At 53.4% G+C, this 27,382-nt stretch overlaps 8 protein-coding genes across 8 annotated transcripts in view; 5 read left to right on the plus strand and 3 right to left on the minus strand.

Moving 5' to 3' along the window:
- GUITHDRAFT_104118 (hypothetical protein) overlaps positions 1-1,034 on the plus strand; it is a gene marked incomplete at both ends in the record, with an annotated part of 5,699 nt that extends 4,665 nt beyond the window's left edge. The window contains 3 exons of the mRNA XM_005837231.1: positions 298-699; positions 747-803; positions 984-1,034. Of these exons, the coding sequence (XP_005837288.1) occupies positions 298-699; positions 747-803; positions 984-1,034 (510 nt within the window). The remainder of the gene's footprint in view (positions 1-297; positions 700-746; positions 804-983) is intronic.
- Positions 1,035-1,138: 104 nt separating this feature from the next.
- Positions 1,139-3,113, minus strand: GUITHDRAFT_151277 (hypothetical protein). The gene is made up of 15 exons (XM_005837232.1): positions 3,029-3,113; positions 2,934-2,980; positions 2,846-2,875; positions 2,736-2,798; positions 2,548-2,680; positions 2,389-2,487; positions 2,289-2,333; positions 2,106-2,168; positions 2,017-2,052; positions 1,922-1,966; positions 1,804-1,875; positions 1,686-1,757; positions 1,586-1,639; positions 1,459-1,541; positions 1,139-1,259 (listed from the first exon to the last, which is right to left on the minus strand). Exons 1-15 carry the CDS (start codon positions 3,080-3,082, stop codon positions 1,199-1,201), a joined length of 957 nt encoding a protein of 318 aa, XP_005837289.1. The 5' UTR covers positions 3,083-3,113; the 3' UTR covers positions 1,139-1,198.
- Positions 3,114-5,537: 2,424 nt separating this feature from the next.
- GUITHDRAFT_104120 (hypothetical protein) lies at positions 5,538-6,692 on the plus strand (the record flags this gene model as incomplete). The annotated part of the gene is made up of 6 exons (XM_005837233.1): positions 5,538-5,642; positions 5,977-6,037; positions 6,186-6,282; positions 6,344-6,431; positions 6,485-6,604; positions 6,654-6,692. The coding sequence occupies 6 exons, from the start codon at positions 5,538-5,540 to the stop codon at positions 6,690-6,692; spliced, it is 510 nt and encodes a 169-aa protein (XP_005837290.1).
- Positions 6,693-7,291: 599 nt separating this feature from the next.
- GUITHDRAFT_135463 (hypothetical protein) lies at positions 7,292-8,144 on the plus strand (the record flags this gene model as incomplete). Its single annotated transcript, XM_005837234.1, has 2 exons — positions 7,292-7,528; positions 7,620-8,144. 2 exons carry the CDS (start codon positions 7,292-7,294, stop codon positions 8,142-8,144), a joined length of 762 nt encoding a protein of 253 aa, XP_005837291.1.
- A 583-nt stretch (positions 8,145-8,727) lies between these two features.
- On the plus strand, positions 8,728-14,476 carry GUITHDRAFT_104122 (hypothetical protein; the record flags this gene model as incomplete). Its single annotated transcript, XM_005837235.1, has 15 exons — positions 8,728-9,089; positions 9,140-9,243; positions 9,281-9,801; positions 9,848-10,145; positions 10,201-10,323; positions 10,382-10,585; positions 10,645-12,102; positions 12,155-12,241; positions 12,317-12,442; positions 12,493-12,591; positions 12,654-13,121; positions 13,189-13,275; positions 13,334-14,279; positions 14,336-14,414; positions 14,459-14,476. The coding sequence occupies 15 exons, from the start codon at positions 8,728-8,730 to the stop codon at positions 14,474-14,476; spliced, it is 4,980 nt and encodes a 1,659-aa protein (XP_005837292.1).
- A 1,519-nt stretch (positions 14,477-15,995) lies between these two features.
- On the minus strand, positions 15,996-17,432 carry GUITHDRAFT_85467 (hypothetical protein; the record flags this gene model as incomplete). Its single annotated transcript, XM_005837236.1, has 6 exons — positions 15,996-16,184; positions 16,235-16,261; positions 16,324-16,373; positions 16,422-16,465; positions 16,511-16,599; positions 16,647-17,432. 6 exons carry the CDS (start codon positions 17,430-17,432, stop codon positions 16,134-16,136), a joined length of 1,047 nt encoding a protein of 348 aa, XP_005837293.1. The 3' UTR covers positions 15,996-16,133.
- Positions 17,433-18,526: 1,094 nt separating this feature from the next.
- Positions 18,527-20,695, plus strand: Rad21/Scc1 (sister chromatid cohesin complex subunit Rad21/Scc1; the record flags this gene model as incomplete). The annotated part of the gene is made up of 11 exons (XM_005837237.1): positions 18,527-18,576; positions 18,624-18,691; positions 18,743-19,021; positions 19,364-19,521; positions 19,573-19,610; positions 19,778-19,811; positions 19,861-19,999; positions 20,138-20,281; positions 20,323-20,378; positions 20,438-20,553; positions 20,605-20,695. 11 exons carry the CDS (start codon positions 18,527-18,529, stop codon positions 20,693-20,695), a joined length of 1,173 nt encoding a protein of 390 aa, XP_005837294.1.
- Positions 20,696-21,582: 887 nt separating this feature from the next.
- GUITHDRAFT_67192 (hypothetical protein) lies at positions 21,583-22,242 on the minus strand (the record flags this gene model as incomplete). The annotated part of the gene is made up of 1 exon (XM_005837238.1): positions 21,583-22,242. The coding sequence occupies one exon, from the start codon at positions 22,240-22,242 to the stop codon at positions 21,583-21,585; it is 660 nt and encodes a 219-aa protein (XP_005837295.1).
- Between the last annotated feature and the right edge of the window lie 5,140 nt (positions 22,243-27,382).

Raw genomic sequence — 27,382 nt, forward strand, 5'->3', positions numbered from 1 at the left:
TTTTCGTCCTCCTCCTCCTCCTCCTCCTCCTCCTCTTCCTCCCATTGCTCCTCTCCCTTCCCCCTCTCTCCTCCCCTTCTCTGCTTCCTATGTCTCTTTCTCTCTCACTATGTTCTTGTTGTCTTGTAGGGTGTCGAAGCTAAGATTGATGTCTCCCCTGCCTTCGCCTTGTTCCCACTACCGGTTGGCGGCTGGAAGGTATTCTCCTCCTCCTCCTCCTCCTCCTCCTCCTTCTACCTTCCTCCCTCCTCTTCCTCCATTCCTTGTTTCTCCTCTTCCACACTTGATTTCCGACAGACGACTCCCGTGCCGAACCCCTTCCCAGTCTCCTACCTCGTCAAGATCGTCCAGGTTGATCTCCCGCTCGAGGAGGAAGAGGCTGAGCAGGAGCAGGTGCAGGCCAGGGAGAGCCTGCCGTTGCAAGCGAGGCTGGAAAGCGCGAACCTGAGGAGGGAGAGAGCCAACTTTCTCTTCAAGAGGGGGGCAGCGGAGGAGCTGCAGGAAGCGAAGCAACTTTACCTCTCAGCCTCCTCCATGGCGACGGAGTACGGCGGCTCTGCTTCCGCCTCCCCTCCTCACCTGCCCGTTATCAGGGTCGACGAGATGCTGGACAAGGAGGAGCTACGTGCTGCTGCCCTGACGACGCAACTGACGTGCCTGCTCAATCTCGCCGTCACCCTCCTCCGGCTCCAGCTCCCGGTAAGCAGGAGGAGGAGAATCTACTGCTCCTCATTCGCAACTCTCAGCAGGAGGCCATGAAAACTTGCGATCGTGCGCTGCTGCTCTCTCCCACCAACTCCAAGGTCTTCTGGCGATCTCTTTCTCCTCAACTGATTGCCCCCTCCTGCCTTCCTGCCTTTCCCTCACCCTCCCTACCTCCCTCCCTCCCTGGTTCCATCCACTACTTCCACTGCCTGCTCGTCTACTTCCCTCCTCCCCCCAATCCTTTTCTTGTTCCACTCACTGTCTTCCTTTCATGGCAGGCGCTCAAGCTGCGTGACAAGGCGAGCAGCTTGATAGCGTCAGCTGGATAGAAGCTCAGGAGGAGCAGACGAGAATCGACGAAAGAGGGATACGAGCGAGGAGGGAAGCAGGAGGAAGGGAAGGGGGGGGGGGAGGAGAAGGAGGAGGAGAAGGAGAAGGTTAAAATTGGGTATGATGAAAACAATAAACTACAACAATCAGGTGAGTCTCTTCCTCAGCCCTTGAGACCCTCATGTCTCCCTTGCCAGCTCTCAAGATTCTCAAAGTCGATTTCTCTGATGCGACAAGTTAGATGAGACATCAAAAAGAGAGCTGAAAAGTTGTGGAAGGAAACGAGGAGGAGAAGGACACAGAGGAGGAGGAGAGGGAGTACGAGGAGGAACAAGAGCAGGAACAGCAGGACGGAGAGCAGCAGGACGAGGAAGACGACTGCAGGGTGAGCGAGGCGAGCTACGACTTGAGTTCGGACTTCACCTGCTCCTTTCTTGTATCCTGTCATACTGCGATGTAACCTGAGGAAACAGATCCGCCATGCACTTCCACAGCGGCCCCACCACCTGCACCCCATCAGGACCCCAGCTAGCGCGACCCTTCCGCTCACATAGTGGAGAAACCCTAGCTGCGTCTTCGCCTGGGCCAGCGGCTCGTGGAGGTTCTGCAAAGGGCTCTCAGACTGCAGCTGGGCATGAGCTGGACCTGACCTTCATGAACGCTGACTCTTGCAAGTTCTCCATCTTCTCTCGCTGGGCCTGCTGGTGGAATTCTTCAAGCACCTGCTGGCCTTCAGCTGGGGAAGGCAGATAGAGGCGCTGTACTCACCGCCCTACCGAAGGAGTAGGCGACAGGCGCCTCCATGACTTGACCCGACAGATCGGCGCAATGAACGACAGCCTGAGCTGAACCTCAGCTGCTGTCCTGCATATAGCAGGCTTGTCACCTTGAAGAGCTCCAATCGATCAGCCGGACTTGTGGCGTCGTAAACCTGCAGGCGATCACGTATCAGCACGAGCCTGGCATGGGGACAGGCAGCACAGTCATGGCCTTGTCGGACAAGAGAGTCATGTCGTCCTATCAAGACTCTTGTAAGCGATCGAAGTTGGCAGGCAGCTTGTCAAACTCACCTCCTCAAAATCAGCCAACGAGTCTCTTCTGTTGGAAAGAGAGTTGACGATCTGCTTGTGGATCTGCCGGGGAAGTTTTACATGGTGCCTACTCAGCTTACGCTGATCTTCCTCCTCCTCCTCCTCCTCCTCCTCCTCCTCCTCCTCCTCCTCCTCCTCCTCTTCCTCCTCCTCGTTCCTCACCTGCATGTCGGTTGCCAGGATACCCTGATGTACCATCTCAAGAATCTGTCAGGAATCAAGTCAGAGGAGCGCGCAGGTCAGGAGGGGACCAGGAAACGACCTCAGCACGCAGCTCCTCCTGCACGTGGCTCAAGAAGTTTGTTTCTCTTCCCTCCTCAAACAAAGAGCGAGCTTCATCCCAATGCATCTGCTCGAGGACCTGGAGCACAAGAACAAGTTCAGGTCAGCGCAACTCATCGCCCTTCCCGCGATGATTTACGTTGGAGAAAGGAAACTGCAGGGCAATGGGCGATGCGCTCTTGATCAGGAAGTCGCTGTTGACTCCGGGATGAGAGAGGTCGTGAGTGAGGCAAGCAATCAGGACAGCAAGCTTCTCTTTCATGCCCAGGATCCTGTAAAAGGCAAGTTCAACCACAATACACAGTGCAAGCACGATCAGGTTCTTACTTTCCGATCGCTGTTTCCTTCATCAGCATGAAGGCACAGTGAGTGACAGACCATGCATGATACCTGAACGTGTGTGAGGATGTGTCAAGTGGCAAATTCCAAACTCTCACCAGTTGTGGAATGGATTTTCATCATGATAGCTGATCCCAAGGAGGCAAGTCAGCACAACAACATTGTCTGTAGAATGAAATGATATACGATTTTCTAACTTTCTGTAGAAATTTTATGAGCTTGTCTTCCTCAATCTGAGTTCGAAAGAATCAATAAGGTAAGTTCGAACAACAAGCATCAACCTGGAACTCTTTCACGACTCCGGTGAGGAGAAAAATCTTTAGAAGACAATTCATACGCCAAGTGCTAGAGAGCTTGAAAGGATCTGTAATGCAAGTTGTCACAACACGATAATTTTGTTTATCAGCAGTCATGACAACCTAAACTCCACGTAATCTCCTCGGATTTGATGCTCCGAGCAGACTCAAAAGAGAACAGCTGGCGCGTGATCATCAGTCTTGTCCTCCATGACCCTTCTCATCGCACCTTGCAGCAATCTTCTTCGATCTCATCTTCATCGGTTATGCCTTTCAGCATTGACAAGTTCCTCTTTGCCAGCTGCCGTCCAGGAGTGACCCAGCAGGAACCAGCAAGTGAAATTCAACCTGTGTTCGAGGATTCCACTCGCCATGCAGTTGCAACCTGCCCTGCACTTCCTTCTCACTCCAACTGATCGCCTGCCATCGCATTCAGATCAACCTCTCATCCCCTACTATTTCACCTTCTCCCTCTCGCCCAGTAGCCTGTACGTCACTGCAATCATCGTCGTTGCCTTGATATTCTGCGTACTGTCAGCGGGACCAGCCGAAAACTCTTGCAGCACAAACCTGATCGCACATCGTCTGCTTTCCAGCTGAAAGGATTTCCTGTGCGCTGATGAATCTGTTGAATCAATCAGATTCACTCATCAACATCGGTGCAGTGTTTACAGCTCAAGACATTGATGTCTAAGGAAATTCACTTCATCCTTGGTATCCTGGTGGTAACAGTCTGAGAAGTCTGAGCAGGGCAAGCATGAGTCAGAATTCAGTGTCTTGCACCTAAATCTCAACGTCAAGTACCTGTGGGACTGACATGATTGCCCTCAAGCGCTTTCGCTCGACAGAAGACAATGATTCCTTCCACCTGATCGAAGCGAACTTGTGGTAAGACCAAGACAACAACAAGAAATTCTCTCACGAAATCTCTTCGGGCTTTCACTTCTGAGGCCGAGTGCTTCTTGTCTTCCATGGCTGACATCTGCTCTGCTGCCTCCGTCGCCGCTTGCAAGGCTTCTAAGACTGTCCATCTTTCGCATCCCCCCAGGCCAGCGACTGAAGCAAGGTTCAAGGCCTTCCAGTACAAGGCACTGCTAAGATGGTCCATGTCTTCAGGGTTCTCCTCGAAGAGTTTCTCGTCTCTTGCAATCTGCCACAGCTGCACTGCTCTATTCGCGTAAATCGCGCCTTTCTCCATGATCGCGATAGTGTAAGAGGGAGAGGCGGCTCCCCACTTGTTGAAGAGCTCTCCCAGCAGCAGACAGGCCACCGCCATCTCGCGCCAGTTTTCTGATTCCCGGAGAGCATCTTCAAGCTCGTTCTGTGCTTCTCCAAACCTGATGAGAGGTTACAAAAGAGATCGAACAAAGGGCTTTAGCAAACCTGCCAGTTTCTTGCAGAGTCTTGACCGCATCCAAGCAGGACAGACAGTACCCCTTCCGACTTGGTTCAAGAAACTCAGTCTGTGCTAGCCCCCCCTCCTTCTCTAAGATCATGACGGAAAGACTCATCTTGAAAGCTTGTCGTCCGGACCTGAAACTCTACAAAGCTGTGGTTCCTGGCGTATTACAATGGCTCAATCTTATCCACGGGTTTTCCCGCCATGACTCCTCGTATTCATCACAGTATCTTCTCTTGCCTTCTCCTTCCTCTGTTCTCCTCCTTCTCCTTGTCTCCTGCTTGTGGGATCAATCAGCGTTCTCTTGTTTGCTCCGATTCAACGTAACAGTCGCTGCGCTTGCATGGCTTGACCACCCTTTGCAGTTCCACCCCCCACCTCTTACACCTCACCCCCTCCAGTCCCCCACCCACCCCTTCTTCCGTCCTTTCAGTACCCACCCATTGACCGACAGAATATCTCTTGAGCGGGGTCGGAAAGTGAAAGTGTGCAAAAAAGAAAAACACGATGATCAGCCCGTGTAAGTGGGGGGGTAGAATGTAAGGCAAAGAGTGGGTGGGGGTGGTACACGAGTGTCAATTGATGAGTCATCCTACATGCTTGTATGGCTCGAAAAAGTATCTTTTGGAACTTTCCCCGTGACCTGAGGCTCAAGATTGGGGCAAGATACCGAACTTCCGGCTATTTTGATGCTCTAATTTCGAAAAGATTCATTTTGAAAATAAGGTCCACGGGGTGGTGGATGTATCGGTGTGAATTATACGAGCCCGTGATCGTTGCTGACAGCGTTCTTCACGTAAAAGGCCCGCAGCTCCGGAACGCCTCCGAAGACCTGACGGTTACATAGATAAACATAGATAAACATAAATGTAACGAGAACTTCCGATAACTAAAACAACGATGAGTAAAAACTTTTTTTAGCTCCACTGAGCAGGTTTCCGGGACCGGGCCGGGCCGGCCCTTCCGACCGCCGGGCCGGCCGCCCCAGTGCTGCCTTTATATCTTCAAGGGCTCCATGGGTCACAATAGCTACCCCACCCACTCCAAGTGCCTCTAAAGGACCCCTGGGTAGACGTTGGAGGCACTTGCTAATCAATGGCGCGACTTCTTGTTGCAGTCTTCGTGGCACTTGCGGTCGATGGCGCCAGTGCGTTTGCTCCCTCCTCTTCAACCCTCCAGATCAGGACTCAAGTTCCGAAGGTATGACCTCCTGCGTTGCTCTCCCCTCGATGTTTCCCACTGTGTTGATCTACCTATGCTATTTCGCTCGTCACTTGTATCATGTATGGGATGTTTGTGTCATGGAATGCCTCTAAAAGACGGGAACAAGACTCTGTTTCATCCACATTGAACTTCTGCTTACATGAATTTCTACCATCTTCCACAAAATTTTTTGTGGTATTGGCAGTTTGTGCCATGGCTGTGATTACAGATTTTTGGTCATCTTGTTTGCAACCCTCTTGCAAAACGTTTTGCTTCTTCACGTTCGCAGTCCCGCATATCACACACAGGTTGCTAAAAATCTCTTTTGCAGCACGCTTGCAGGCTCCGCATGCAGGAGAGTGAAACCCAGGAGCCAGTCCTGTCGGAAACGCGTAAGAAGCTTACTGTTTCGTACTCCTGAGTTGTCTTGTTCAATCTCCTTCATGTCAGCCAGCTCCCGATAGCCCAATTATCCTGTCATACGAAAAATCGATGATTCGATGAATGTTATCCTAGCCTCTATTGAAAAGCTGCTCATAGGCAAGCGCGGACTTGATGCGAGGAGGACCAGCTGGTTGAGTCGCAATCTCCCTGAGGAGCAGCTGATGGCCAAGAAGTATTACGACGTTGAGAACAGGTCTGAAGGCCCTCTGCGACTTTGTCTTCCATTGTTCTGATGTGATGTTTGTATGGTGTAGAGGCGAGCTGCTTGCTGGACCTGACAGGTCTGCTGCTGGCGAGTGGGGTGAAGAACTTACAGAGATCGGCAAGTGGCAGCGTACGAATGTATGAAAACTAGTTGCCACATGGGCACAAGAGTAATTAATCTGATGTGCTAGGGTCCGATCTACATTCAGGCAGCAGGAGGAGGACTTCTCTTGTTCGGATTCGTCAACTACTTCGCCCTTGGGAACATCGGACATCTGTCGCAACCAATCTGGACGCTCAGCATCTTTGTGGTGAGACAGATGCTTACGCTGGACTAAGTCAACCTAATATGGCACACAGGCTCTGCTCGGATTTGCTTTGCAGCGCAAGACTAGCTAAGAATCTTGTGCATTAGCTATAGATAAATGGCATCATTGGAAGGCCTGTGTTTTAAGATTGATTTCAGTGTGGTTGGGGAACTAAAAATGATTGGGAAGTGTAATCTTTCAGGTGAAGCAGATAGCCACGAACAAGCCTACGGAGGTAACGAAGTGAAGCAGATAGTGAGTCTTCAATAGATTGGCAGAGTTTGAGGCAAGACCATCAATGCATTCTGATCCTTTAAAACACCTGACAGAGCCGTCAACTGCAAAGGTATCGGATTGGAGAGGGTAATCATACGAACCGTTTTTGAAGCATGAGGTCATTTAAATGACTGTCGATCTTCTTTTTGTCTGCGTCTTTGCAGAAGTTCAAGAGCGTTTTCTGCAGGAGGCTACAACACCATGGGGGCTGCCAAGTCATTGACCACTTGTTACAGTCAGTATCTGTCTCACAAGCTGGAGACAAACAGAACATGCCACAGTCTTCTCCTCCAATTTCTGATGTCAGACCAACCTCTGAGCACATCTGATCCATAAATCTCTTACATCTGACAGCAGTGATGTTTTCAAACGTTTTCTTGACGTCCTGGCTATACATTAATCTCTCTATCGATCATGAATGGAAAAGTACTCACCGGCACCTTCACTTCTGCACTATTTGCGTCCTCAGCACAAAATGTTGAGAATCTCTGTCCTCGGCATAATCCGGTTTCAATGGTCGCCCATACCCTCACACACTTCAAGCTATGCGACGTTCTGGTCGAGCATGCAAAGAATATCAACGAGATGAATGCAAATGCTTTCATCTCCAGAATGGAACCAAGAAGCGATTACATGAAACTCTCTGGCATCGTGTGATTTCCGTCAACGAAAAAAATCTTTAACTCAGCGGCTCAAAGAAACCTGATGAATATCTAGTCAATTCCGTGTGTTGCATGCATAGCCAGATCAGCAAAGTGTTGGCCATTCCCAAGTTTCTTCAAGTGAAAACTTCAACAGCATCAAGACAAGCAGGAGGAGGAGAAGGCAGAGCGAAAGGGTTGAGGATGTCTCAAAGTTTAATTTTGGGACGGTTAGCCTTGGCAATGAAAGCACATACGAAAGGAACTTCATCTACATCTACATCTACATCTACATCTACATCTACATCTACATCTACATCTACATCTACATCTACATCTACATCTACATCTACATCTACATCTACATCTACATCTACATCTACATCTACATCTACATCTACATCTACATCTACATCTACATCTACATCTACATCTACATCTACATCTACATCTACATCTTCATCTACATCTACATCTACATCTACATCTACATCTACATCTACATCTACATCTACATCTACATCTACATCTACAGCTACAGCTACATCGCCATCCCCTTCTCCATCTACAGCTACAGCTACAGCTACAATGGGCACATGGGACCCTATCACAAGATATCAAGGTGAGCGACTATGGATTCCCTCATTGTCAACGTTTGCCAGCACAAGGTTCTCATCCCTTCCCAGCAGTAGCCCCGACAGCCGTGTGCTGAGATGCGTTCAAGATAAAACACCATCATGAACGGTACCACATTCGCCCGGGCCCGCCCAGGATCTTGAGCAGATTGACCATTTCGATGAGTAAACTTTGAGGGTGCCTGTGGTAGTAACTTTGAGTAGCCAGTTTGACCAGAGTCACCGTGTGAACTACTGGATCTCAAGATCATTGCAGTACAAATTATCAGTGATGACTAAATTTTAGTACTGTGATATTTATTAAACAGTGTGACGTCGGGCCGTCCTGGTGACCAGCCGGCCTCGTCGTACCGGTCCTTCATGAGCTAGCTAAGGGGGAGGGGAGGGGTCCGGTGAGATAGCAATGCTATGTTGGGGAAAAGACGACTTGATAGTCTGAAGAGGGGTGGGGAAGCAAGGAAATTCAATAATTGAGCCACTAGGTTAAAAGCACGACCCTCCAAGCACGACCCCCTCCCCCATCCAAGGCCGGGAGAGACCCGAGCTGCTGCATAGGGGACATCCTTGAATGCCTATGCTCGCGTGCATAGTTGGGATGAGGCCCCTCGATCTCTCCCCAGCCCCCGTCCTCTTCTTCATTCTCCTCCTCTCCTCTTCTCCTTCTGTGCTCTCCTCCTCCCTCTCAGATCAGTCAGCCGATGCCGTCAGAGCGCTGGAGTGGGAGATCCGCAGCATCAAGCAGAGCCTCTCCGCTACCCTCGACGAGCTTCGAAGCCTCAACGCCTCTGTCACCTCCTCGCCGCAGCTTCCTTGGGGTAACCTCACCTCCAGCGTAGTTCGCTGCTCCCTCCCCTACAACTGGTCTCAGATCGTCAACAAAGAGGACGAGGGAAGAGTTCAGATCGGAGGCCTTGGCCACCTCATGCAGATGGACAGGTTCCCCTCTCCTCCAGCGCATTAGCAGAGGCTGACATACTTGCTGCCAGGTACGAGGTCTGGGTCTGCGACTACGACAACCGCTGTGTGCAGCAGGCAGGAGACGCCATGTGCTTCGTCTTCGACGAGGTGCAGGAAGTCTTCCTCCCGTGGGGTCTTGACTCGCAGCTCCTCCTCACGCAGGCAAGCAGCTGCCTGCGCTCTGACCTCTCCTCGTGCGCTGACCCCCAGCCTCCTCCAGCAAGGCCCCTTCCAGCCCGACCTGGCCCTCTCCAACATCCTCGCCAAGCTCAAGGCCCTCCAGCAGGAGATCCGCTCGGGGGGATGCGGGGGGTCGTGCGTGAGCCAGCAGCAAGTGCAGCAGCTGCTGGACCAGTACTACCTGGAGCCCGGCTACCTGTGGAGCGCCGGCAGCTTTAGCGAGTGCAGCAGCCTGTGCGGCAGCGGAGTGGCGAGGAGAAGCATCACGTGCATCTCGAAGCTCCTCGAGCAGGTCGAGGACGTTCGCTGCTCCAACCGCTCGAGGCCTCTGGCGGAGGTTCCCTGCCTCAACCTCTCCCAGTGCTCCTACGAGTGGGAGGTCGGCCCCTACAGCGAGTGTCTCACGGGCTGCGGCCAAGGCCTTCGCCGTCGCCCCGTCTCATGCCGGAGGAGCGACGGCGTCACCGTCGAGGCAGCCAAGTGTGTGGGATCAGCTCCCGTCAGCGAGGAGGTGCTGGAGGATGAGCGAGCGAGCTTGCGACTGACGGCGTGCTCAGCCTTGCGCCAACTTCTCCTCCTGCTCCTACCGATGGACCCCCTCCGCCTGGGAAGCATGCTCCAGCACCTGCGGGCCTGGCTTGCAGTACCGGTCGGTGATGTGCGTGCGGTCGGACGGGGTGGAGGTGGGGGAGGGGATGTGCGAGGGGTCGAAGCCGAGGACCTTCCAAGCCTGCACGGGAGCGTCGGGCTGTAACTACACCCTGATCAACGAGTGCGCCGCTCATACCGACAACTGCGCGACCCACGCGAGCTGCATCGACACCTACTCGAGCTTCGAGTGCAGCTGCAAGCCAGGTAGCCCCTCTTTGCCTCGCCCCCAGCCGCAGCGACGCTGACGCGAGAGGGTCAGGGTACGTGGGGTCCGGGACCGTGTGCGAGGACGAAGACGAGTGCGTGACGCAGACAGGCTTGTGCGATGCGGGGAGGACGTGCGTCAACACGGAGGGGAGCTTCGAGTGCTTGTGCAAGGAGGGTAAGGAGTAGAGAGGCTCGCGTCCCCATCGCTCTGACGTCATCGTGCGGGGCCGCAGGCTTCTACCTGGACACGGCGTCGCCCTCGGGCTCCTGCGTCGCCTGTCCCGCGGGCCTCTACACCTCCGGGCTCGGGCAGACGTCTTGCAGCTCGTGCGCGCCCGGCTACTACGGGACGGCAGACAGCAGCTGCAGCGCGTGCCCTCCCGGGTCGTCGTCAGCGGCGGGAAGCCAGCGGGTGACGGACTGCCAGTGCGAGTACGGTGAGGGGGCGGGAGGCGCCTCCTCTCATGCGCAGGCGGCTGACGAGGCTTGTCCGCAGGCTTCTCCGGGACCATCTCGAGCGCTGCCGACCGCTGCTCGCCCATCTTCTCCAACGTCGAGGAGCAGTCGCGCTGGCTCAGGCTGGGAGCGTCGGGCATGTCATGCGCTCAGACGTGTGCGGCAGAAGGGAAGACGTGCGTGAGCTCGGCGATCAACCAGATCGACAACGAGGAGGCGATGCGATCGGCCGTGAAGGCGGCGAGCATCGCGTCCGATCGACGGATCCGGGGAGCGATGACGGAGCCGCAGCAGAGGCCGGGGGGCCTTCACTTGCGGGTGAGCGCGGGAGCTCACGAGCAGGGAGGAGACGGACTGCAGGACCTGACGGCGAGCAGGGGGCACGTGAAGCGTCGACGATACGTAGAGCACGGGGCTACCAACTTTCCTCTTGTACCTCAGTCAGGTCCTAACGCAGGGCGAACTTGTTGTGATATCACTCAGAACTTCTATGTGGATGTGCCTGTGGAGCTGCAGAGCTCGAGGATGATAGCGGTCAGCGTAACTGTCGAGGGTGCTGACAAAGGAAATGTAGTTCAACTAGCAAAAGTCGGATATGGAAGCATAGTATCTCCTTTCTACACCACGACTCCTTTGAGTCAGCTCAACGGCAGGATTGATCTCCCTCTTCAGAAAGCTGTCGGAAGTCAAGTCGGACCCATCGCCATCTACTATAGAAGCATCAACTACAACGGGCGATCGACGTGGAGGATCTCGGTCGGAGAGATGAGGGACGAGAGCGAGGAGCCTCTGAGGGTCATGTCGGATGGCAAGCTCAAGTACGTCAACGGCTCCTTCTATGACGTCGTCTCCTTCCCCCCCATGAGCATCCCGGGCCCTGTCTTCACCCTCTGCTCCATCTCTCGCTACAACGGTGATATGAGGAACAGAATCCTGAAAGCCAAAGACGAACAGTTTGTGCATGGTCACTGGAACGGAGGACGAGGACAGGCCTACTACGACGGCTCTTGGATCCTTCAGCAGGACTTGAGCGCGACAGCAGACGCGTGGGTGGTGCTGTGCGGGCAGAACTACTTCGAGGGCAAGTTCTTCCTCAACGGCGTGGAGTATGATCAATCAGCTGGGAGCCTGCCGGGCAACCTTCAGCTCACCATCAACGACATCACCTGGGACCCTAATATCGGCTATGTGTTTGAATATTCAGACTGGGCGTTGAGCGAGGTAGCGATCTGGCGAGGAGCGTTGCGAGCAGATGAGCTGAGAGCCGTGTCGAGTCACTTCATGCAGAAGCTGTCTGCTGGTAGCTCCGCCCCCTACAACCACACCCTCAACGTCTCCTGCGACTCGATGGATGTAGCAAACAACAACATCGCTCCCTACGTGTCAGACCTCGGCTGTTCCTTCCGCTCTCAGGACACTGAGACAGCTTGCGACGCCAAACTATATGGAGCAAGCCGGGTGTGCGTGTGCTCGGCCCCGTGCCTGGAGAACTTCTACGGTAGCGACTGCTGCTGGCTTGTGCTCGCGCCTGACGCTCGAGACGCTCGCAGGTCAAGCCGACCAGTGCTTCCCATGTCCCTTCTACTCTCAGTCGCAGCCCGGCAGCTCCTCCATCCGCGACTGCTCCTGCGATCAAGGTAGCCCGCCTCAGCCGCCTCGGGCCTGCGAGGGGCGGGAGGACAAGGATCTGACGCTGCTTGCTGCTGCTCTAGGACGGTACCTCTACGTCAACTCCTCCGACGCTCCCTGGGGCCCCCAGGGCTCCTGCGACTCGTGCCCCGCCAACGCCTGGTCGCCTACCGGCAGCTCCTCGGTCAACCAGTGCCAGTGCATCGGCGGTAGGGCCTGAGCTTGCTCGAGCTGGCGCTGACGGCAAGCGGACGCGTAGGCTACTACCTGGATCAGGGGCCCTCCTGCTCCTCCTGCCCGTCAGGCCTCCTCTCGCCGTTCGCGAGCTCGTCGGTGGAGGACTGCATGTGCGAGGCAGGTGGGTGAAACTCGCGAGCTCGCCTCGTAGTGCCACATGTTGGGGTTACGAGGTGGATGCAGGGAGCTACGGGTCAGCTGGGAACTGCTCGTCTTGCCCCGCCTTCAGCTCGTCGCGAGCTGGAAGCAGGTCGATCGAAGACTGCTTCTGTCATGCAGGCTATGGCGTGAGAGCGACGGGGTACAGCAGGCAGGTCACGTCCCCTCACGACCAGTGCGAGCTGATCGAGCAAGAGATCTTCGTTGGCAGTCAGCCAGGAGTCTCATGCTCGGCTGTCTGCGGGTCGAAGAGCCTGGCGTGTCTAGACGAGGCTCAGCCGGTACTGCTCCCTCAGCCAGACTTGTCTGCCCTTCTCTCTTCCTGGAGCTTACCAGTCTCCGCGATTGTCGGGACCGACAGCGCGGACGCTCCCTCCTACAACCCCGTCACAGGTCAAGCCTTCTACCGCAAGGGCTTGCCCGGCACTTGTAGCGCCTCTAACGCCAACAACGTCCGAGTATGTCGATGCACCTGCGCCAATAACCAGTACGGTATGCTCCCTCCCGCCTCTCCTTCCTCCCGCTCCAGCGCTACCAGCAGCCCTCACACGCCCCGCAGGCAAGACAGGCAACTGCTCCTCGTGCCCCGCCCACAGCCAGTCCTCCTTCCAAGCTCAGGATCGGTCGAGCTGCATGTGCGACTCCGGTGACGCGGCTGGAGCCTGACGCTGCCGAGCTCTGACGGGCGTGTCTTGCTCCTGCAGGTTACTTCCTCAACGCCTCGCAGGGAGGCTGCAGCCCCTGCCCCAGCGGCACCTACGCGAGGAGGATGGAGTGGGTGGAGGGAGACTTCGGCACCAACGGGAGCATGGGCTGGAGGGGCGCGGACAAGACCTCGAGCTGCGGGGCATACGGCTCAGTGCTGGGAGGGCTCAACGTGCTGGGCGAGCACGCGAGCGTGAGCAAGACGTTCACGGGCTTGTGCGAGCATGGCTTCGTGTACGTCAAGATGCGACTGCTGCTCGTCGACCTGGTGCAGCCGGTGACGCTGCGTCTGTACGTGAACCGCCAGGAGGTCTGGAGCGAGACGGCGGGAGCCATGGCGTCCTGGCCGTCTGAGTGCGGGAAGAGCGACGGCGACGAGCTGATCGAGCGTGCGGTGCGAGTGTATCACACGGAAGACTACGTGGAGGCGATGATCCGAGTAGACTACGACTACTGGGAGGTGTCAGCTTCGAGCGCCAAGACGTTCTGGGGGCTCAAGGACTTCTCTCTCTCCATGCCATGCGCGAGCTCGACCTCAGCTGACTGCAGCATGACATCTCCGTCAGTGCAGTCATGCTCGGATGTCACGGGGAGCGGAGGCACATGCATGCAGGCAGGCGACTATCTCTACGTCTACTACAGCTATGATTCTCGGACGTGGTGGGACGCGGAGTCGAGGTGCAATGGGATAGGAAGAGAAGGACATCTGGCGTACTTTCCGGATATTCAGACATACCTTGATGTGACATCTCGTCTCGGTGTCGGTGTGTCTTACACGTGGATCGGACTTCGAACTCCAGCAGCATCAGCGTTTGACTTTCGTTGGGTCATCGGAGGATCTCCGAGCTTCTGGGGAGTCAATGGTGTGCCACCTTCCGGGTACAGTCAGGATGAGTATGGTGTGTATGTGGGAAGCCAGGGGGAATTGCGTTATAACCAGAAGAGGTACATATATCGCTATCTATGCAGCTATCCAATCCAAATATGAGCTGTCATAGCAGGGTCCTAGCTCCTAGTGCGATATTCAATCACATCGATCTTGGGCTCGGCTGTTCTGATAGCAGCAACTGCTTGTATTGGGTGACTCAAGTACTGAAGCATCTTGTTCTCATGATTGCAAGTAGTTCGCATTCAGCAATTAGGTACAAACTGTTGAGTAATCTGCGAAAGCAAACATAGCTCCAGCTCTAGCACCTCATGTCTAACAATCGCTTGTCCTCCCTTTGCTTCCTTTGAGTCTCCGCGAGCTTTGATCGCCAAAGTCTGTCTGACCTCTCCCCCTTGTTCTCTGCTCTCTTTCGTCCCGCCACCAAGGTGCTCCCGCCTGATCTTCGGGTCAAGGCGACAAGACCCCTCGCCTCCTCGCACCTCGAACGATAAACTCTCCTCCCCCTCTATCGTCACCCGATGTGCCTGTTACTCTTCTCAGCTCCTCCCCCTCCCCGCGCCTTCTGGTCTTGCCTGCAGGAAGATCACGTCGGGGTCAGGCCCAAACACGCGGCTGCCGTCTCCGATCGCATCGTCGACGCTCTGCTCAAGATCAGCCTTGACGCGACGAGAGGAGAAGCACGCGAGGAGACGGATAGAAGAGAGGCAGTGAGAGGAGGTAATAGACAGGTATCGAAGCGCTTGCTGGAAAACCAGTGAGGTCATGTCAACCAAATTCATCGACGGTCATTGATTGACAGATGAATGACCTCACAAAAGCATTCTATCATTAATACATCTCCACCATCAGAGGAAAACTCTAGAAAAAAATTACACGCGATTTTAGATTTTCAGACATACTATGGCGGTAAGCATATGATAAATGACGGAGGATGTTTGCAAGCTCGTAGTGACAAGATTAAGACATTTTGAGAGAAGTGCAGCAGCTACCTATCAGTCTTCTTCTGAGCGACTACCTAGCTGAGTCATAAGATGAACGGGCATGCGGCTTGACTTGCCTCAATGTTTCAATCAAAGATTGGCTGATACCAGCAGACGAGGCATCGCTCGCAATCGCTTCAATGATAGCAGAGCACTCGTTAGATGCGGTAGCAAGAAGCTTCCGGAAGCTGCTATGACGAGTCATCCCCCAGCACATGGTTCCTGACAGCCACACTGGGCAAGAACGCAGACTGCGCTTCATGGTGGGATAGAAATGAACCCCCATCTCCTTGGCGATGTCTTGACCGGCGTGCAGAGCCCGAGCCGCCACCACAGACTCGAACTACGATGCTCGCTATGATGCTGTTCAGCAGCAAAGCACACGCCTTCAATGGCAACGCACAAGGGGGCATGACAGCGAAGCAGAGTTGGATGTTCTTGTCGTAGGCTGACGGTCTCCCTTCACTGTTGAACACATCGACGCACCTCTGGTCCCCGTGAAGGGTCTTTCCTGAGTGAGTGTTTGCATCGAGAACCCCATGCTCGTCCACATGAGCGAGTATCAACGGCATCCAGAAGCCGCATGCTTTGCCTCCCATCACAGTCACGATTCTTTCTTGAGGCCACCGACCGATCGCCACTACCGTACTTCCGAGTTCAGATTAGTGAAACTTTCAAGCAGTTACTGATAGTGAGTTCATGCTGTCCGAGGCTGTAAGGCCCGCTATGTTTCGACTGAGAGTTTTACTAGAGGTCTTATGGATGTCCTTCTGAATAGCGTTGCTTATAAGTGATTTTGAACAGTCATTCATTGAAAATCACTACTCTTCGGTTCAAGCAAGTCTTGGCTTGACAAAGGATAAACTAAAGTCCGATCGCAATGTGGAACTGCATTTGCTTGACCTCATGCATGTGGCAGCTCCAGATATCTCATCCTTCCCTTTTCGAATTCTGGAGCCACTCCTCTTCTGTCATCAAGACCTGCAGACAAAGATGGTAAAAAGGTTGTTCACCATGTCTACATCTCTTACTGGGATTTCTGGTAGATTTCCAGCTCGCTGAGAAAAAAAGGACACTTGCAATCAGAAACGACAGACACAATAAAACTTTGCAAGGTCACCTGGAGATCATCGACGCGCAAGAAGAGCAGCTTTGGAGGTTCTATCAAAACTGCAACAACACATCAACAAGGTCATATCGGTTGTTCCCAACGCTCACCCGACTGGTCGTTGAGTTCCTCAGACTGCTGCAGTGCCACGACTCTGCAAGCGTCGTCACACCAGGGCACCTCCTACACTCTCACGGACCTCGCTTCGATGCGCTTGAGAATATCATCCTCTGGGAGCCATGCAACCCGCAGACACTCCACCTCCCCAGGCAGTATCAGTTGAGGAACCTGTTGGGCAGAGTCATCGAGGAAGAACAGGACCGAGAGAAGGGCACCTGTAGGAGGACGCCTCCTTGCAGACGGAGAGTCCAGGTGTTGTCGTTGTCTCCTCGTGGTCTTCCGTGCCATGCGTCTCCTTCTTCCAGACTTTCGATCTCCCACGCCTTCACTCCATTGATCTGTCCCCACGTGTTGGACTTCCCTTTCCAGACTGCATGCCACTTGAACGGGCTAACTCCTCTCCAGAATGTCGGATTTCCTCTCTGCGGAGGAGACGCAGCCTCGCTATCGGGCGTTGGAGCTCCGTCCCTCAAGCATTCTCGTGCCACGATCACTCGAAATATCTTCAAGCCGTCTGGCACTCCTGTTTGCTCTGACCCTCTCTTCCACACAGGAGCATGTTGCACTGTAACTCGCATCCTGCCGTCGCCATGTCTGAGACAGAGCTCTGTGCTCATCGATCCACTTCGTAACACGTTCGGGCCGTTGACATGACCAGAGCCGACAATCACGTGCCTACGAAGATTCCGATGCTCCAGCCGGGCTACCGGCATTGTTTTCGTTTCGACACTGTCATGGCAAGTCTCGCAGTCAGACTGAATCTGATTGATCGTCACCAGATGATCGATATTGATTGTGTTTGCATTCATGTCCTCATACACATCCACAGCTATTTTGCTCTCCTGTTCAACATCTCCCATGGCATTGTATGTCTGCCAAAGAGCACGCCATAAACCAATATTATTCGTCTTGAAGGCTTCAAATTGCTGCTGCTGATACTTGGAGGAAGAATCATTGCTAGAATCACCCCTCGACAGATCTTTCTGCAAAGATCCTTTCATGCGGTTGAGAATGTCTTCAGCATCGAACTCAGAAGACGGAAGTTTACATCTGAATGATCCTGCGGATCGTTGCAGACATGCTCTTCTCCCATGTAGAGGTACCGGATTCGTCAGGAACGAGGAAGATATCTCCATGAAACAGCAGAGAGAAGCCGCAAGTAGACCCAAGCGCGCCATGCCCCCCCCTCACAAACAGGAGCCTCCCCAGTTATAAATGAAAAGATTTTACTTATCTCTTCAAAATCCGTACAAGGTCAACCAAGGTGAGCTGACCTCAGAGTAATTCTTTTGACAAAATTAAAGGCAGCAAGCCTTCTTCAACAATCAACTATCGAACATTATGTGAATGGTCGGTTATATGTGCGGTTGTGACGGTTACCAGAGGCTGTGGTGGTTATGAGCAGTTACTGAAGTTGAGTGGTCAAAATCTTTGTTTTTGACAAGTTTGCTCTCTTCACTTCCAGTTTTCCCGCCAAAAAAATTGACTGGGCGGGAATTGAGATCCACCCACCCCCTTTCTGCCACCACTTTCCAGGTTTCATCACGGGTACTACAAGGTCCCTGCGACAAACTCTGGTTTGCGCGCCAAAAATCGATCCACCCTACCCTATTATGCTCCTGCCCACCCACCCCCTATTTGGTCTGGATTTCACATGGTGTTTCAGTACAAATCAGTGAAACCTTCCATGACCCCTACCTACGTCTTCACCCCTCCATTGATTACATCCGCCCAGAGTGCAGCAAACCCACCTGCCTAAACCTAGCCATGGCTTCCACGAATGCAGATGCCTCCTATGATTTTGCTGTCCCTGCCCCTGCCCCTGCGGCGGCTCCTGCTCCTCTTGCTCCTCTTGCTCCTCTTGCTCCTCTTGCTCCTCTTGCTCCTGCTCCTGCTCCTGCTCCTCCTGCTCCTGCTCCTCCTCCTCCTCCTCCTCCTCCTCCTCCTGCTCCGGGGAGCCTGGCATTCCCTCGTGCGAATTGTGTTCCTTTCTCTCCTGCCTCTCGTACTTGCCTATCCCCAGTATCCTATAGCGATCGCAAATTGGGCCTACTCCTTGCAATAGAATCTGCTGTATTGATCAGATGGCGCAGATATGTTCTACGTCTCAGAGCTTAATCTCAGAGGAAAGGGCCCTCTAGCAAGGTAATTTATTGATTGCCTTGTCTACAAGCAGTGACACTCTTTTTCAGGTTGTGGCAAGCTTGTCACAATCCCAAGAAAATTTCAAAGAAGATAGCTGAAGACTTCAGCTATCAAGGTACTCGACTCAAGTAGAGTAAATTTGTTGAAATGACTGTCTATGTTACAGAGGGGTTCAAAGCCATTGTTGAACCAGAAAACGACAGAATATATGCTCTGAGATTAAATGGACAGCTGCTACTTGGCTTTGTGCGAATGCATGACGCAAAAGTTTCCTTCTTTCAGGATACGATTAAATATGCGCATGACCGGTTAAGTCTTGCATTCAATGCCGGCTTGTCCAAATCGGTGGATATGAAGATTTCTAAAAAAGCGGACAGCAGCAAGAAAGATAGCATCACCTTGTCTCAAAGCGTTGTAAATGATTTATCAATGCTCGACATACCAGGTAACTGGAGTATGGTTCGGAGAAATGATCGCGTTACTCAAAAATATGCAGATGAAATTCCGGATTGGCTGGATTCCGATGAAATCAAAATGACTCAAACCAGTCAGCCAGCAGGGTTTTATCTAAATTCTCAGCTTGATAAAACTACGGCATACCGTAGGAATGATACAATTAATCTGCCTGAGAAAGCTTCCGAGCAAGATTACAGCGAAGGGACCAAAGATGATTTTTCTGACATTCTTATGCCATATGAAAACGACTATTCAGAATCAATCAACAATCCTCTCGAAATACCATATACGGAATTCGAAGAGAATCAACAAAGCGAAAGCTCTGTTGCAGAGATTGATTTGAAAGAAAGTCACCAGACAAATATTCATCATACAAGCGGAATCGATCAAAATACCGACTTGTTGAAAACCGAAAGGAAGCAGAAAAGCTCAATGAAAAGCAACAAGCGCAAATTGAAAATGGATGTGTGCATTCAAGTTTCCAAAGAGGTATGTAAACTCCTGAAGTAAATGCTGTGGAATGACTTTGATATGACTAAGGAACAGAGAATGTGGGTAACAGACAAGGAGTGGCAAAAGTATCATCTCTCTCGCTGCTATCAACCATACAAAAAGATGAAATTGACGATGGTCAAAAACATTGTCTCTGCTCCACTTACAACATCTCTCGGAAAGAGGCTACAGTCTTTTATGATGTGATTTACATATTGATGCTACACTGAAGTGCAATCTGATTTCACGGCAGAGAGCTGGGAATGGCCAAGAATGCGATTGTCCCGGTGACCAAGCATCTTTCTTTCGTTCAACATTGCTGATATGTTTGCAAAGGCATTTGAAAGACGCCGTAAAATGCTCCGATCCGACCGAGAAATTTCAGATGAATTGCAAAGTGACTTTGTCAAGTTGCACAACGACGACTTCAACGATGAAAGAGGGATTTTTGACGAGATCGATTTTGCCAACGTCGGTGAAAGTGATCAAGCTGATTCATCGTCCTTTGCTCTCACTGATGAGCTACCCGAAAGAATCAGAAGAGATTCTGAGGACACAAATTTCTCAAAAATCGTGCAAAGGAGGTCAAGAGGTATATCTGACGCATTCGAAGCACCGGACGCATTTTCATTTGACGAAAGCCCCCATGAACGATCTTCACGTGCCTCTGGAGTCTCTAGATTCACATCCTTCGGGGGATTAGAGAATGATTCCGTCAGCAGATCGTTAGAATTCGAATCTCAGACTCTTGGCTTTGGTGAGAACGCACTGAGAGAGGAGCCTCAATCCATGACGCAGTACAGTCAGATGCCAATGAGTCAGGTAGCTGCGTTTTTGCTGATCAGCTGGATGGAGTATTTGACATTTCTTTTTCCATCAGAGGTTGTCGGAACAGTGTCTGAACTTTGCTCAGAAGATCTCCTCTCATTTACCCGATGAGGATTCTCAGCTGTCATTTGGTTCAATTCTCAAGGGAAGACCCTCCAAACGGACTGCATCAAGATGCTTCTATTTCCTCCTCACACTCATGTAAGATCCCGCGATGCATCCAGAAGACCTTGGCTCTGACAGCTGATTTAGGAACGAGAACGTTGTGCGATTGGAGCAAAGCACTCCCTACGAGGAGATACAAATATTGCCGACTGCAAATACGGCCATGTATTCAGCCTAGATTCTTTTGTGTGTACTTTGGTTGTTAGCACAAACTTCCTCAGGAGATTTCGTCCTCCTGTAGAAGACATTTTCAGAGAAACATCAACCATGAGCTATCTTCCTACCTCCTTCTCTCGCTGAAGTTCATCAGCATCATCACCCCAGCTTCCTTCCGACAAGTCTGAATCACTGATTGCATACTGTGTCAGCACAGATTGGCAGCGGACTTAGTTTAACATGCCTGCTCGAGTCGGCCTGCGGGATGTACTCCGCATCCGAGAAGATGTTACGATACTTTGGATTCTTCAGGATGTCGTACGACTCGATACCTCTGTGGAACAGAAGTTCAGATGAGCAGTTGAGCAGAAGATAAGAAACGACTGGAGAAGACTGTATTCCAGGGCCTCCGAGTACTTGAGCTGTGAGCCGATGTTGACAGCTGCCATCCCATCATCCTCGTCGTCCTCATCGTCCGAAGTTTCAGAATCGTAACCCGCCTGTTGACAGTCATCTATCCTGCTACCCCACACAAAGAACTTGCCCGTTTCCTCATTTCCCGCAACTTCCGCCTCTCCTTCATCCTTTGCCTGCGCCGATACAAGTCCAGCAGATGTCTGTAGGCAGGGCCGAGGAAAGCCACAACAATATCCCTTGTCATGATGGCAAGGAGGAGAAGGAACGGGATCAGAGCTGGAGCTTGCTGCAGACGCTCGGCAACCATCGCTATGAATCCGATGCGCTCTCCCGGCTTCACGGAGAGCTTCCCTCTAGTCGCCAACTCGGTGATCACTGGCACGTAGAGCTGGAAGGAGTAGAGCTGACCGAAGCTCCAGCATGCATAGCTGAGATGCAGGTACACCGCCCACTGCAAGGTGTCGTCGATGAGCGGAGCAGGTCAAGAGCAACTCAAAGTACCTGAAAGAAGTTGGATGCGAGCTGGACGAGGGTCGAGTCGATCGAGCCCGGACGCTGGAAGACCTCTAAAAGGGTGATCTTGTCGCTCCAGTAGGCGGTAGAGAAGTAGAGGATGCCGAAGAAGTACAAGATGGGCATACCACTAGCGTACATGAAGATGACGAAGGTAATGTTGAGCATCGCCCCATACCTCTCCGAGAGCTGCAAGGATGGGCCTGCAAAGATCTCGTCGATCTCCTTCTGCGTGAGCGCGTTTGTTTTTGCGATGCGCTGCTGGACCAGAGTGACGGGCCACTTGGCAAACTGCCCGATGTTGGGGGACAGAGAAGTAGTGAGGACTGTGGGGATGAAGGCGATGCCAACCACCATGTACCACCGCGAAGTCAAGTCTCTAAAGTCTCCAGTGAGGAGCCCCAGCCCATCCTTGCCCAGCATGGAGAGAGCTGAGACGTAGTAGGTGATGTCGGCGTTGACGATCAGGGAGATCAGCGCTGTGTTGACGAACTGGGCAAAGAAGACGCTCCTGGCAAGAGAAGCGTCCCTCTCATTGCTGCTGTGCTTCCTCTCGAACTCCACCAGCACCTTGAGGACTGTCGTCAGCACTGCGTTGATCGCCGACGGCCCTCCAGCGCTGATGATGGTGAGAAGCATCAAGTTCCTCTCGTTGGTCAGGTACTCCTGGCAGAAATCCTTCTCAGTGTTGACTTTGTTGCCGCAGCCTACAGCGCAGTTTGCACAGTAGCACTTGAGGTAGGACTGGTACACTGCTCGCCCGTCGGAGTAGAGAAGCCACATGATTTGCTCCTGCACGTTGGGATCGCGGGTTGGGAGCATCTGCGCAGAAGGCAGGGAAACCTTCCATCTGCAAGGACTTCTTGGCGCTGAGGAGGAGGACGATAGATGCCGACGAGCAGAGGAGGAGGAAGATGGTTACAAACAGGACCAGCAGCAGCCTGATGCGGCTCTCCAACCCTTTGCTCTGGAGGTTCTCCCATAGAATCACATCCTGCCTCACGGTCAGCAGAGGTCTCTCGCGAGCTGACGCTCCTTACCGGGTCGGGAGCACGATGAACCTTGAGGCGGTAGCGGTTGCGGAAGAGCGTGTGCTTCTTGGGAAGGATGCCCTTGAACTCGTCTTCGACCTCCTGCCTGGTGATCTCCGACTCGAACGTTACGAACACAACAACGGCCTTGAAGTCCAGCCTCGACCTCATCGCCCCCATCTTCTGGATCAACTTGCGCAGCTTTCGCTCGACTTTCTTGATCTTGTCCTGGTAATCCGCGTAGTGGGTCTTGCCAAACTTTGCCTGGAGGGACTGCAGCTTCTTCTCGAGCGCCTCCCGCTCGTGGCTCAGCTGCAGCAGTTTGCCGTTGTTGAGGGCAATGGAGATGTGGGAGATTTCTCCTCCGTGCTCCTGGATGGGGTTGAGCTTGTTGAAGAAGTCCTGCCACTCCTGCTTGTCTGTCGCATCTTGCGGCACGTTGTCCACGATGATGGAATAGTCCGAGCACGTGCAGCGGTCGCTGTCCGCCGCCTTCGACACCTGGTTCTGTACGCTGAGCCAGTGCATGTACGAGCTGCAGGGGAGTCAGGAGAACAGGAGCAGGGGAAAGAGGAGGTGCGTTACATGTAGAAGATGAGGACGATGCCGGTGTCTATCGCAGCAAGGATCACTGACACCCAGGCCTTGGGGATGTCGATAAAGATGTTGTACTGGTTGATCTCGAGGAGGACCAGGTTCCCTGTCCCGTCCTCAGGGCCTCCGATGTTGCCGATGGTGGAGAGGAGAAGGGCAGAGGCCGAGATCTTCTTGGAGGAGTAGGAGACTCCTGCGTTGTTGAGGATAATGGAGGTGATAGCAAAACCTGAGATGATGGTGAAAGTCTGACCGAAGTGCTTCAGGAACTTGAAGTACAGCCCAACTCCCTCCCCGAACTGCGCGAGATCTTCACAGGTTGTCGACCTCCAGTTGTATTTGCGCGTAGTTCCTGGCTTCCTGATCCCCACTGCGTGCATGTGGCTGATCGCTGCGTCAATCGACGGCCTGTCCCACCTTGCCTGCGTCTCAACGACCCTCCTTGACTTCTGCGACCTTCTCCTCCACTCTCTCAGTCCGATGAGCAGGACAACAATGCCTCCCAGGACGATTGGGACAACCACTTGAGTGGGTTGAGCTGGGGAGTAGTAGAAGAACTCAGACGACTGCTCGCTGACGTCGATCCCGTTCATGGAGAGGAGGAGCAGGTCCTTGGTGGAGATTCTTCTTGTGGTCGAGATCGGCTGTCCGGGGAAGGATGGAGCAGAGCAGTACATCTTTTCCGATCGCATGTAGAGACTCGTCACAAACAACCCATCCGTGCAGTTGGTCTCCTGGCAGGCAGCGGAGCGGTGAACGCATTTCAACCCCTTGTCCTTGCGCAGCCTCTTGCCGTAAACCGTTATCGGATCTCCGAAGTTTTTGATGGACCTCCGGCCAGGCGTGACCTGCACTGCCTGCAACATCAGCGCGTCCTGGAAGAATGAGAAGAAAAGGTTTCCGTAGGACGTGAACTGGTTCCCGTTGAGAGAAATCTCCATCGTTACCTCCAGGGTCAGCTCGTCGTCGAGGAAGACGCTGGACACGTTGGGGGAGAGGCAGTAGATGAGTGAGTCGTTGAGGGTGACCGAAGGCCCCACGAAGTAGATGGAAGGGTTGTTGATCGCCCCGAACTTGCAGACTGTCGGGTAGGGACTAAGGGTGAGGAAGCCGGAGCCAGTTACGTAGAGCTTGCTTCCTCCTTGTGCTGGGCCCGAGTTGGGGAAGACTTCCAGTAGGAGAGGCTGATTGTAATAGATGAACCTGGAGGGGCTGTTGTACGAGAAATCTCTTCCGTTGAGCGCGATCAAAACTTCTGCATACCCTGCCAATGAACAAGCTCTCAGTTCGGAGCAGCAAGCGACACCTCTCCGACATTCCTTATCCCCCCTGCGCTCGCTGCCACCAACACTGTTCTGACCTTGGAGACTCATTGTCTTCGTATTTCTTCCTAATTTTGGTTTTCTTTCTCCATACGCAATTTCTTCTCATGCTTGTACTTCCTCTCTTCCAATCTCCTCCATCCCTTCTCTACCTCTTGTACTGATCACCCCCTCCTCTTTCCTCACAGCTCCTCCTCCCTCACCTGCGTAGGCTGTATCCTTCACCTTGGCGCAGAGGATCCGCGAGTCGGACAGGACCTGAGCGTCGCTCACTCCGATCCCGAACTTGCACTTGGCAGGGTAGGAGGAGTCGCGGAAGTTGAAGAAGCCCTTGCCCGAGATCGTCACCGTGGATCCTCCTTCAGCTGGACCCCCGCTTGGGATGATCTCGTAGATGGTCGGCTGCTGGTAGTAGACGAACTTGCCGAGGTTTGAGGGATTCTCAGCTCCAGCTGGGAAGAACTGCTGGCCGTTGAGGGCAACTCGAAGATCCGCCTTCATGGGGCCGTCACCGGGAGGACTTCTGCAGACAGCTCGAGAGTCGCTCATGATCCCACCCTGAGACATGAGGGAAACAATGAGCAGCAAAGGAGAGACAATGTGAGGAGAGACAAGAGAGGAGGAGAACACAGAGGAGGGGGTTGGAGAAGAGTAGACAAGAGAGGAGGAGGAGCAGGAGGAGCAGGAGCAGGAGGAGGAGGAGGAGCAGGAGCAGGAGGAGGAGGAGCAGGAGCAGAAAAGAAGGAGGGAGGAGGAGCGAAAGAAACAGACATAAGAGAAGGAGAAGGGGAGAATGAGAATGAGAATGAGAATGAGAATGAGAATGAGAATGAGAATGAGAATGAGAATGAGAATGAGAGCGGAAGAGGAGGAGGGGGGGGAAATCAAAAATCAAGTGTTCCACCTTGGAGATGATCTGAAAGTTGTCAATGGCCCAGTTGTCAAAGGCCCCCCTGCCATAGATCGGCTGGACGAGGAAGAAGCTAGCGAGTGACATGTTGCACGGCTGGTTTCTCAGGCAGGTGATCATCTCCTGCTGCACAGGAGGCTGCGCAACGTTCCGCCGAAAGTTGGGCACTTGCTTCACTACCTGAACGAAGGATTTCTCAGCGTTCAGCGTCCTTGCAGGAACAAAGTCATCCAGCAGCTCCCATCGCAACCTCTCGTTCCAGATCGGAGGAGACGGCGTACTTGCGGAAGAGGAAGAGGAAGAGGAGGAGGAGGAGGAGAGAGCCTCTGACTTGAGGTAGAGGATGAGGTCGTCCTGAGCATCAGGGGTCTCACACTCCGAAGGCCACGAGGCATATCCCTTCCTCAGGAAGAACTCGATGTCCGCACCCCTTGAGATGTCGACAGGGATGGAGAGGAGGTATCTCCCCACCAGCGGATCTTCAGCTGAACCCGTGAACCGCAAAGAGGAGGAGATGTCGGAAACGTTGGTCACCCTCGCGCCGAAGCCCTGGATGTTCCCCCCTAGCAACGCTGCCTTCACCATCCCCTCCTGCGGGCTGCCCCCACACTGCCTGTCGGTGATGAGCCCGTCCCCGGAGACCCATAGGGACTTGTCGTAGAGGTAGTTGTTGCGGTTGAGCGCCAGCACCTGCTCGTAGATGACAGCTGGGTCCACCTCGCTGTTCGCGTACTTGTCCAGCTGAGCTTGAGTCGGCTCTATCTCCTCCGGCGTCGGATCGAAGTCATCTGCCAGGACTGTTTCTCCCGCATGCTGTTCGCACACCATCAACCTGCCGTTAATGTCAACGGTGAAACTGCCGTCGTTGAGCCGCTGAAAGCCTCCTGCTGAATCTGTGAACAGCTCTACCAAGGTGTTTCCCCCCTCGGGCCCTCCCGTCGGCCCGAACTTGACGATGTTGGGCGGCTGGTAGTAGCGGTAGTTGAGGTTCTCCTGCATAGAGAAGTCGAAGCCGTTGAGCGAGACTTGGAGGAGGAGGTCGAGAACGCATGTGATGTTGTCTACCGTGTTGTACTGCACAGGCCGACAGCCGGCGGCACTGCACTGAGAGAAAGTGCAGGAGGAGATGAAGATGGAAGGACGGCATCCGTCTCTGAAGAGATTGAAGTCTTTGCCCGGCCATGGCGCCTGCCGAAGGATCAGGGAGATATAGAGGGAACGATCATCGATCACTCTGCACAGCATCATTGAGTCATCTTGGACAGTCGCCGGAGTCACTGAGCAGCCGAACCTGCCGCAGCCTCACCGCCTCCTCCCCTTCCTCCCAGCTCACCTGCACAGCGAGTTGCCATGGAAGGAGGTGAAACCGGAGCCGAAGATGGTGACGGTGGTGTAGAGAGTGGGGTCACGGATGGGAGGGCCTCCCATGGGTGAGATAGCGGTCAGGGTGGGAAGCAGGTAGTAGTCGAAGAAGAGCGAGCCCGTAAAGTCCTGCCCGTTGAGAGAGACTGAGACTAGGGCGATGCCTGAGGAGGAGGAGGGAGGGCAGGAGCACTCGATCTGATCCTTGGACGAGCTGTTGGTCTTTGCCTCTACTACGCGGGATGCGAAGGAGCAGTACATGCGGTCGACGCCGAAGGACTGAAGGCCCTTGCCGAAGATGGTCACTGCGGTACCTCCGACGGTGGGGCCTCCTGCTGGGTACAGGAGGACGAGGACGGGGTTCTCGTAGAACCTGAAGCGGTCTTCAAGGACAGGGTGAAAGTTCTGATCGTTGAAGCTGATAGAGACGATGACGATGATTGACGTGTCAGTCTGCAAGCGAGGAGTTAGAATTGGCAACCGTTACAATCTATGCCGAGATTGTCACTGATGTAAGCATCAAACAGAGAGACATTTCGATCATCATCATCGTCATTGTT

Source organism: Guillardia theta, assembly GCF_000315625.1.
Source record: "Guillardia theta CCMP2712 unplaced genomic scaffold GUITHscaffold_15, whole genome shotgun sequence".
Classification (NCBI taxonomy): Eukaryota; class Cryptophyceae; order Pyrenomonadales; family Geminigeraceae; genus Guillardia; species Guillardia theta.

Coding starts and splice junctions, on each gene's coding strand:
- GUITHDRAFT_151277 (XM_005837232.1), bottom strand. CDS start 3,082: ATGAATTGTCTTCTAAAGATTTTTCTCCTCACCGGAGTCGTGAAAGAG. Junction 2,334..2,388: donor AGGAGGAGCTGCGTGCTGAG/GTCGTTTCCTGG, acceptor GATTCCTGACAG/ATTCTTGAGATGGTACATCA. Junction 1,967..2,016: donor TGTCCGACAAGGCCATGACT/GTGCTGCCTGTC, acceptor GATCGCCTGCAG/GTTTACGACGCCACAAGTCC.